The 10,342-nt window shown below is 59.2% G+C and overlaps 1 protein-coding gene across 1 annotated transcript in view; it reads left to right on the top strand.

Annotated features, from left to right (window-relative positions):
* Positions 1–499: 499 nt before the first annotated feature.
* NMNAT2 (nicotinamide nucleotide adenylyltransferase 2) overlaps positions 500–10,342 on the top strand; it is a 47,544-nt gene continuing 37,701 nt past the window's right edge. Inside the window, exon 1 of the mRNA XM_004578832.2 lies at positions 500–726. Coding sequence (XP_004578889.1) covers positions 642–726 — 85 coding nt within the window. The 5' untranslated portion in view covers positions 500–641. The remainder of the gene's footprint in view (positions 727–10,342) is intronic.

The following is a 10,342-nucleotide window of genomic DNA, read 5'->3' as shown; positions in this document are numbered from 1 at the left end:
GACGAGGGGAAAACAAGCAGACACGAACACGGTTATGATGGGCCAACCTGGAGGGCGGGCGGGGAGGGGCAGGCATTCACAGCTGTGGAAACTAGCAGCACGGGACCCTGCCAGCCTGAACCCCGCATCCAAGTTCCTGGCTCCGCACCGATGGAGGACAAGGGTGGATCCCAGCAGGCCACAGAAGATGGCTCAAGGACTGTGTCCCTGCCACCCAGGGGGGAGACCCAGATGGAGATCCTGGCCCGTCTGGCTCGTGGGGCATTGGGGAGTGAACCAGCAGGTGGGAGATCCACACACTGTCTCTTCTCCCTCTTGCAAACAATTAAAATCTTAAAACGCTTCTGGAGTTGTACACGGGGGCCGAGGGAGGAAGGAAGGCCGGATTAGAGGCAGCCAGGGAAGGAAGGAGCGCACAGCCTGCCCAGAGGTTCCTGGGCGGCAGGTGGGGCGGGGCGGGCGCCGAGCCGCGCACACAAAGGCGGCCGGCATCTTCCGGAGCCGCAAGCGTTAAGCGAGGCGGGCGTGACGCGCCGTGCGTCTGGAGCGGCTCCGGAGCCTGCGCCGCCGGCCTCGCCTTCCTTTCGGCCTCGGCAGCCTCGGCGAGACGCGACCCCAGCCCGCGCGGGACCCGCCGCACCATGACCGAGACCACCAAGACCCACGTCATCCTGCTGGCCTGCGGCAGCTTCAACCCCATCACCAAAGGGCACATTCAGATGTTCGGTGAGTCCCCGCGCTCGGCGCCCCTTCCCGAGAACCTGCGCCCCGCGGAGGGCGCGGCGCAGCGACCTGACTCCGGCCCGCCGGCCGCGCGGGGCCGGAGGAGGGGAGAGGCCGGGGTGACGGGGTGCCTCGGACCGGCGCCCTGAGGAGAGATGTAGCGCGGCGACGTGGCGGTGGCTGCAGCCTGAAAGAGTTAAGGGCGGGTGCGCACCGCGGGGACCTGCACCAGACGCGCCTGCTGCGGGCTGGGGCTTCCCGAGGCTGCAGACTCCCTGGCCGGGGAGGGCCGAGTGATGGGGAAGGGGCGCGGCCTGCTCTGGCCTGGCTCCCGAGACCGCCGGCAGGAAAGGGGGCCGCGGCACCTGCCCCTTCCCCCTCGCTGTGAATGACGCGGGCCCAAATGGCCGAGGCTAGGCCCAGCGCAGCGATGGCACCGGAAGGAAGGCTTTCTGTGTGAGCAGGTGCACAAATGTGACTGTGATGAGGCTGAAGGAGCAGGCGCGTGTGTGAGCAGGTTGCTTGTATCAGGTAATTTGTGTGAGCAGGTGTGCACGCGTGTTGGTGATGTGCGTGGATTGGGTGATTCATGTGAGCAGGTGCACGTGTGTGTCAGTGATGGGGCAGAAGGAGCAGTGGGTGTGCGTGTGTGAATTGTGTGTGTCTGTGGGTGATGTGACTGGGTATGCGTGTGATTGTGAAGACACTGAGCATGCATGTTGGGTGGTGTGTGTGTGTGAGTGTGTGTGTGTGTGTGTGTGTGTGTGTGTGTGTCAGCAGGTGCACAAGTGCACAAGGGCTGACGTGGAGAGCTGGCCTGGGGTCCCGCGGGGCCGGAAGCTGAGGGCTGACGTTGAACTCAGGAGCGTGGTGTGACTGGGATACCACAGAGCCTCACAGTTGCTAAGGAGGGACCACAGGCGCAGGTGTGTGCGTTCCAAGCTAAGGCGGGGATGCCAAGGTCCCCAGAGAAAAGAACCGCAAAGTCAGAAGTGTTGGCGGGGCGGGGCCTCGGGGCGCTCTCCGCGGACGGCGGTGCTGACACGCCGGCCCTGCGCTCCGGGAGAAGCCGGTGTGGCTGTGGGCGGCGGCTGGAAGCCCGGCCGCCAGGACACTGCCCCTTCTCCCTTTCGCCTCCACAGGTCTGGGCGGAAGCGCAGCCTGCTCTCTGTAAGCACCGGCAGATCCCAGCCCCTCCCAGGCCTTCCGAGGGAACCTGAGGCAGGGAACACTGGGCTTCGCTGGGGCCTGCGCCCCAGCCTTCTCTGCTTTCCCTCCCTCCAGGAAACTGTCGATAGTAGCAGGTGCACCTCCTTCTCCCCGCAGCTGAGCTGTCGGTTATCCTGAGGTTCTGGATGGCCCCACGGATGGGTTTACACTGAGCTGCACAGCTCCGGCTCGCTTTAGAGCTGGGTCACCTGACCAAGGCTTCCTTAGGGCAGCTGAGCGCCAGCTCCCCGTGGGCTTGGAGCCTGGCACGGGGGCCAGTGGACATGGCTGGACAGGTTCCAGAGGAGAGACTTCTGAGAGCAGCTGTGACCTCCTGAAGGCCGAGGGGCCACATCAATTCACAAAGCCCACGTCCAGCTGTCCTGGGGTGGGGTGCAGTCCAGAGAGGCCGTGGGGGGCCCGGTGGATCTGACCAGCCTGCACACAGCAACATGCAGAGAGGAAGCAGGGTGAAAGAATAGAGATGTTTTGTGTGTGGCACTTCCCGCGGAACCTGTGACCTTCTGGGGTGTCTTGGCTAGCAGGACTGGCTGCAGACGGTGTGGGGCTCGGGCGGCTGCGGAGAGGGCGGGTGGCCTTGGGGAGCCTTGGGCACCCTGGAGCCCCGGTCCTCTGCAGGGGCCTTGGTATGACTGAGACACCCACATGGGGCGCTGCCTGGCTGTTAGCTTACCGCCACAAACGCCCCGTTTCCCACACCAGCACATGAGAAGTAAATTAAACATCAGCCAAATGGGACTTCTAAATGTGCATTTACTCAAGCACTTTCCCCCTCTGTGAAAACAAGACCCGCTTAGCCATGAACTGCTTCTTTCTTTGAAATGCCCTTTAAAATGTCCTGCCCTGTAACACAGGAAAAGAAACATTAATACAATTCAATTATCAAACTTTCTGTAAGGTGCCTAAGGAGCTGACACACCCACATGGGGTTGGAATTGGAGGCCAGAAATGGGGCTCCTGTCTTTTGCTTCGTGTTGCCGGGGAAGCCCTCAGGCGGTTCCCAGTGCTCCCGAGCTGTCCCAGATGGGCTGGCACACGCTGGGGCTGCATGTGGCTACTTGTGAGTGCAGAGGCAGCTGCCTGGCAGCAGAGACCTTGGCTCCAACATGTTTGGGGGCACTGGGATGTGTTCTGGCAGCCCCGGCACGCTTGGGGGGCACTGGGATGCGTTCTGGGAGCCCCGGCACGCTTGGGGGGCACTGGGATTTGTTGGGGAAGCCCTGGCACGCTTGGGGGCATTGGGATGTGTTCGGGGAGGCCCAGCACACTTGTGGGGGCCACTGGGATTTGTTGGGGAACCCCTGGCACACTCGGGGGCACTGGTATGTGTTCTGGGAGCCCCAATATACTCAGGGGCACTGGGATTTGTTCTGGGAGGCCCAGCATGCTTGGGGGGCACTGGGATTTGTTGGGGACTCCCTGGCACGCTCGGGGGCACTGGGATGTGTTGGGGAGTGAGTGTTTCTGGCTGGTGACGTGGGCACTGGTGATGTTGTGTTGCATAAGAAGATAACGTAAGACTGCAGCTGCTTCCTCACTGCAAGTTCTTAGTTTGTAAGTACTAGCGTACGATCTCTGCATGTTTGTAAGTACTAGCGTATGATCTCTGAGTTGGAAAACCGAGACCTGCCGTTCAACCTATTGTGACAGCCTGCCAATGTGGCCTGTCTGCTTATTCAAATACTTATTTTTTTTAAGGATTTACTTATTTTTATTACGAAGTCAGATATACAGAGAGGAGGAGAGACAGAGAGGAAGATCTTCCGTCCAGTGATTCACTCCCCAAGTGAGCGCAACAGCCGGTGCTGCGCTGATCTGAAGCCAGGAACCAGGAACCTCTTCTGGGTCTCCCACACGGATGCAGGGTCCCAAAGCATTGGGCCGTCCTCGACTGCTTTCCCAGGCCACAGGCAGGGAGCTGGATGGGAAGTGGAGCTGCTGGAATTAGAACCAGTGCCCGTATGGGATCCCGGCATGTTCAAGGCGAGGACTTTAGCCAGTAGGCCACACCACCAGGCCCCAAATACTTACTTATTTGAGAGCCAGAGGCACCGAGAGGGCAGGGGATGTGAGGGGAGATCTTCCATATGCTGGTTCATTTACGCAATGGCTGCAGCACGCAGGGCTGGACCAGGCTGAAGCCAGGATCGGGGCACCCATCCTGGTCACCCATGTGGGGAGCAGGGCCCCAATATTTGCCTCATATTCCGCTGTATCAGAGTGTATCAGAAATGTATCAGAAGGAGCTGTTCGTATCAGAAGTAGGGCAACTGGAACTCAAAGCAGCACCCATGGTGATGCTGGCCTCACACATGGCGCACTCCTTGCCAGGGGAGCTGGCTCAGATAGAAAAGTAAGCACTTGGAACAAACGTGCGTGGCTCTCATGGAGCAGTCTGCCACGGGCCAGAGCTCATTAGCTGGACTTGAACAGAGTTCAGGGAATTCATCCCAGCGTTCAGAGGTGTGGCCTGCTTTGGATGACTGAAATTACCAAAATCTCCAGTGTTTCTGTTTAAAATGCTCTGTACTGAACAGCCGGGTCTTTGACGGACAGGGTCCTGCCCTGCTCCTCTGAGAGGCTGTCTGAGCGGGCTCGAAGGGCGGCTCCTGGTGCTGTGGTCGAAACTGCCACAAAGTTGACATGAGCCGCCACCGAGGCACAGAGGCACAGAGAGCTGCTGGAACAAGAAACCGTGTGGTGTTCTGACACGCTTCTGTGAGCAGGACACTGACCGTGGCAGCCTGAGGGTCTGTCTGCTGCAGTGAGGCACCTGCGCGGTAGCCCGTGAAGGGAGCGGGTGTTTGCAGCGCCCGGTCCGGAGGTGAAGGGTGTGATTGTGCGTACCCGAGGCCCTGGCTGCGTCAGAACGTGGAGGAGAAGCAGATGGATCCAGTGTCCTGCTGGAGGGGCAGACACAGGGGCAGGCCCCTCTCTGATCACAGATCACTCCGGATCCCGCCCTGAGTCTCTTCCAAGGGCAGCACACACACACGCCGTGGCTCCTCTGTGGCCTGTCGGGGTCAGGGGTGAGGGAGGGTCGTGGCTCCTCTGTGGCCTGTCGGGGTGGGGGTGAGGGAGGGTCGTGGCTCCTCTGTCCTGTCGGGGTCAGGGGTGAGGGAGGGTCGTGGCTCCTCTGTGGCCTGTCGGGGTGAGGGGTGAGGGAGTGCCGTGGCTCCTCTGTGGCCTGTCGGGGTGAGGGGTGAGGGGTGAGGGAGGGCTGTGGCTCCTCTGTGGCCTGTCGGGGTGAGGGGTGAGGGAGTGCCGTGGCTCCTCTGTGGCCTGTCGGGGTGAGGGGTGAGGGAGTGCCGTGGCTCCTCTGTGGCCTGTTGGGGTCAGGGGTGAGGGAGGGTCGTGGCTCCTCTGTGGCCTGTCGGGGTGAGGGGTGAGGGAGTGCCGTGGCTCCTCTGTGGCCTGTCGGGGTGGGGGTGAGGGAGGGTCATGGCTACTCTGTCCTGTCGGGGTCAGGGGTGAGGGAGGGCCGAGAGTCGCTTTGTGGCAGTGTCACCTGGAGGAGCTGTGTCTGCTCGTGGCATTTGGGGAATTGGTTGCCAAGGACACAGACACTTGGTTCACACTGACAGATGGCTTGGCTGGCTAGTTCCTGCCGGACTGACTGCGGTCTGTGTGCACACGGCTCATGGCGGGAGGCGGAATCTTTGACAACCCATCTCGAACCAAGGGAGGGCTGAAGTCTTGAGATTTCAGACCAGAGAAATCTTTAGTTTCAGCGTCTCTTTGGTTCTCTGAGCTCCTTTTGCATAGCCAAGCTTCTCAGCTTGGAACTATGAGAAGTTAGAGACGAGTGTCCGTTTTAAGCAGTAGCTTCGAGCGGCCGTGGTGGGCTAAGGCCTGGCGTCCAGAAACACCTGCACTCCACGTTGGAGCTGCTCTGCTCCAGGTCCATCTTCCTGTTGGTACATCCTGGAGACAGCAGATGACAGCTCTGGGCTCAGGCCCCGGCCGTCCCCTCGGGAGACCATAGGGGAGTTCTGGGCTCGCTGGCTGGCCTAGCCCTGGCTGTAGGGGGGCACTTGCAGGTGGGAGCTCTCTGCCTCTTTTTCTGCTGCTCTGCCCTTAAAGTAGATGAAAAGGAAGGTAAATATTACAAAAAAAATGTTAGGTTGGTATTTGGCCTGGAGGTCAAGGTGCCAGTAAGGATGCCTGCAGCTCTCCCTGGGGGGTGTGGGTGGCCTTCCTGACCCCGCAGGCAGCCCCCATGTGGGTGTGGGTGCCCTTCCTGACCCTGGCTCCTGACCCCGCAGGCAGCCCCCATGTGGGTGTGGGTGCCCTTCCTGACCCTGGCTCCTGACCCCGCAGGCAGCACCCAATGTGGGTGTGGGTGCCCTTCCTGGCCCCGGCTCCTGACCCCGCAGGCAGCCCCCATGTGGGTGTGGGTGCCCTTCCTGACCCTGGCTCCTGACCCCGGCAGGCAGCCCTCCATGTGGGTGTGGGTGCCCTTCCTGGCCCTGGCTCCTGACCCCGGCAGGTAGTACCCCATGTGGGTGTGGGTGCCCTTCCTGGTCCCAGCTCCTGACCCCGGCATGCAGCCCTCCATGTGGGTGTGGGTGCCCTTCCTGGTCCCAGCTCCTGACCCTGGCAGGCAGCGCCCCATGTGGGTGTGGGTGCCCTTTGCGGCCCTGGCTCCTGACCCTGGCTTCCTGCTCACACAGACCCGGGCAGGCAGGTAGTAGCCCAGGGAGGCAGGTCCCTGCCAGCCATTGGGGAGGTCTGGATTGAGTTTCCTGACTCCTGGCTTGAGCCCCAAACCAGCCTCAGCCATTGTGAGTGTGTTGGGGAATGGACTAGGAAGAGACACCTTACTCTGTAACTATGATTTTCAAATAAATAATCTTTTCTGAAAGATTTATTTTTATTGGAAATCCAGATACACAAAGCAGGAGAGACAGAGATCTTCCGTTCACTGGTTCACTTCCCAAATGGCTGCAACAGCCAAAGCTGAGCCAATCCAAAGCCAGAAGCCAGGAGCTCTTCCAGGTCTCCCACACAGGTGCAGGGTCCCAAGGCTTTGGGCCGTCCTCGACTGCTTTCCCAGGCCACAAGCAGGGAGCTGGATAGGAACTGGGGCCGCTAGGATAAGAACCAGTGCCCAAATGGGATCCTGGTGCTTGCAAGGCGAGGACTTCAGCCACTAGGCTACCACTCTGGACTCATGAATAAATAAATCTTTATCCTGTGGCCTCAAAAAAACCTTTAAAAACACTTAAAGTAAGTAGCTTGAGGCTTCTCAACACAATGATAAATGCTGCAGGAGAGGCACATGGATTGGTCAGGGCATGCTGTGTATACCCCCAGTGACCACTGAGCCCTTGGTACGCCGGTGGATATGTGTCACATAGACAGGAGCACTTTGAATTCTGTTAGTGGGAGTATGCCCGTCATGCCAGGCAACCTCAGAGTCACCTGCCAGCACTAAGATTTTCTTTCTTTTTTTAAAAGATCCTCCTTCTGCTGGTTCACTTCCCAGATGGCCATGATGGCCAGAGCTGCGCAGATCTGAGCCGGGAGCCAGGAGACTCTGGCAGGTCTCCTGTAGGAGGACATTGTGACCGTAGAAGGTCAGTGAGCACAGGATTACAGTTGGTTGGATATTTGGAGGAGAATAACCAAATGGCTACCTTTTGTATACCTGATTGGATATCATTTGCATAAGAACAGTTGAGTGGACAGTATGTATATGAGAACACCTGGTGGAATATACAAGACAAAAGAGTTCCAAACAAAAGCATTGATGGTTTTGTTGATGAGCTCAATACGTCCTCCCTTATCCTGTATGGCCCCCAGTGTATAAAGTTAGATGCCACTAATAAATGAACTACGGCTTTTGACCATCAGTCAGGGTCCACGTGTGTTATTATCGGCTCCGTGCACCAAGTCCATCGCTGCGGGACAGCGACAGTCTCCTGTGTGGGTACAGGCTCCCAAGGCTTTGGGCCATCTTCTGCTGTTTTCCCAGGCCACAAGCAGGGAGCTGGATGGCAAGTACGACAGCTGGGACAGGAATCGGCACCCATATCATGGTGCTTGGAGGTGGAGGATTAGCCAGTTGAGCCATCGAGTTGGCCTCCAGCATTCAGCTTTAACCCCGTTTCTTAGCTGCTCCGTGAGAGGAGGCTGTGAGAGCAGAGCCATGATATGTGCATTTGGCTGCTCTTCTGTTGGGAGTTGGCATTGTGCGGTTAATCCATGCCTGGCTGGGAAACAGCAGAAACTCACTTTTGAAGGTGGCCTTCTTGGAAAGAGTTGTGGCTCAGCATTACAACCAGTGTCCTCACAGCTGCCTGGGAAGCATGCTGTTGCTGCACTCATGGCTGTGCAGCTGCGGGCCACAGCACGTGTTCAAGCAGCTCACCCTGAGATCTAGGGTGCACAGGGGACAGAGTTCACGGTCTTCCCTGGGTCCGCCGGGCTTTCCTCTGTGCGTGTGTTGGTGCCCTTCGCAGGCCCGGCCTTGACCCCGGCTCCTGACCAGGTGTCAGCAGGACTGTGTGTTCAGCAATCTTCAACTCGATGTTTGGTTCAGCAGAGACATGTCTTCAGGATGCTGGGGAGCAGACTCAGGACCCAAGGCTTGTTCCCTGACCGTGCCTGTGGCCCTGTGTCTGCAGGCGCACACAGCGGCTGCTTACAAGGGGGAGCTTCCTCTTGCCAAGGTCTTCCTGTGTTTAAGGGCTACTGATAAGCTGGCTCCGTTTAGCAAGCCACCTCGATGGCCCCCAGTGTGACTGGCCGTGTCTGGAGACTGCCCTCCACCTGTTGCGCTTGCACGTCCCCGGTGTTCGCGGATGCGTGCCATCCTCCTTGTTATTGTCCTCACTGTGGAGCGGCCGTATCCAGCTTCTGCAAGCCCTATAGCCATTATACCCTTTCCAGTGACACTAAGTTTTGGAAAGCGCACCAGTCAGTAGTGTTCTTGGAATTCTGAGGGTGCCGGGAGCAGAGGGGAGGCGGCCAGGCAGCTGGAACCAGGCCAAGCTCCGGCATGGAGGAGCATCTGCTCCCACTGAGCAGCCGCCCTCGGTGCTTACCGGGAGCCGGAGGGACAGGTGGTCTAGCCAACGCCCACGGTGTTTTCCTTGTGCTGGGCTTAGGCAGCCGCTTCGGACACCTGCTTCAATTCCTCCCCTTTGCTGTCCCTTCTGGTCAGCAGATGTGGGCTTCCTATGTCCTCAGCATAGTGAGGGCTGGCCACCTCTCTTGTCGGCATCCTTGGGATAAGCCTCTGGCATCCTCCATGCATGATGCTTCACCAGCCACTTATCTGGCCTTCCGGTCCCTGGCCTGGCCCCAACCCCCAGTTCTGTACAGTGGCGGGAGCCAGGTCTGGCAGGCCACAGCACTCCTCTGCTCCAAATGCCACAGGGGGTGCTGTGTCGCTGGAGGCCTGCAGAGGCCCCTGGGACCCTAGGGCCTGCCCTGGACTCCCTGTAGGCTCAGTGGCCTCACCCAGCTGCTGGCCTGGCACCTTTGTGCGGAGCGTTCCCTCTGCCGGGGTTATCGTTTCCCTGCATCCAATACCCCCAGGTGCCATGTGGCAGGGTGTAGCCAGCTGTGGGTCAGTGATGTCTCCCGTACTGGAGGTCCTGAGCTAAGTCCCCGATCTCCCTGCTTCCTGTCCAACTCCCTGCCAGGTGGAGTTCCTGTCTCCCAGCTTGGGTCTGACAGCCCTGGCTGTTGCAGACTGTTGAGGAGTAAACCAACTGGGGGGAGAATCCTCTCTGTCTCACTCTGATTTTAAATTGAAAAATACTTTTAAAATATCCGGAAAAATCTGCATCTGTACCGAGCACACAGACGTGTCGCTATCATCATTTCCTAGGATGTCACAATAGCTGCCGCTCTGAGCGGATGCTGCGTTAGGTGAGACAGGCGGCAGGGCTGGGCGGGGGCTGTCAGGAGGGTGTGCTGCGCCGTGCCCTCTGAGAGTGCGAGCACCCGTGGGGACTTGAGGGGGTCCTGGGACCCAGCCCTTGCAATCCCGTGCGAAGGGCGACAGCAATGCTCAGCGAGTGGACGGAGGGGACAGCAGTCTGGGCTGGGCACAAATGCTGTCCGTGAGGCGGGAGCAGGTGCTGGGGACCCAGGAAGGCCTGGGACCGTCTTGGTCCAGTTTCCACAGCTCTGACAGGACATGTGAGATGCGACAGTTTCCAGACAATGGGAGTTTACTTCGCAGCTGTGAAGCATGTGGCAGTAGGGGCTGCATGTGTTGTGTGTCTTCTCCGTCTCTTGCAGTGGTAGGTGTGCTGTGGGCACCAGGAGCTATGGGGACGCCTGTGCCCTCCGCCGGAGTGCCTGGTGCTGTCCAGTTGTGTGTCTTCTCCGTCTCTTGCCGTGGTAGGTGTGCTGTGGGCACGAGGAGCTGTGT

The sequence above is a fragment of the Ochotona princeps genome, chromosome 10, assembly GCF_030435755.1.
Source record: "Ochotona princeps isolate mOchPri1 chromosome 10, mOchPri1.hap1, whole genome shotgun sequence".
NCBI lineage: Eukaryota > Metazoa > Chordata > Mammalia > Lagomorpha > Ochotonidae > Ochotona > Ochotona princeps.
Note: the sequence above shows the minus strand (reverse complement) of the source record. Positions and strands in the feature narration are given on the sequence as shown.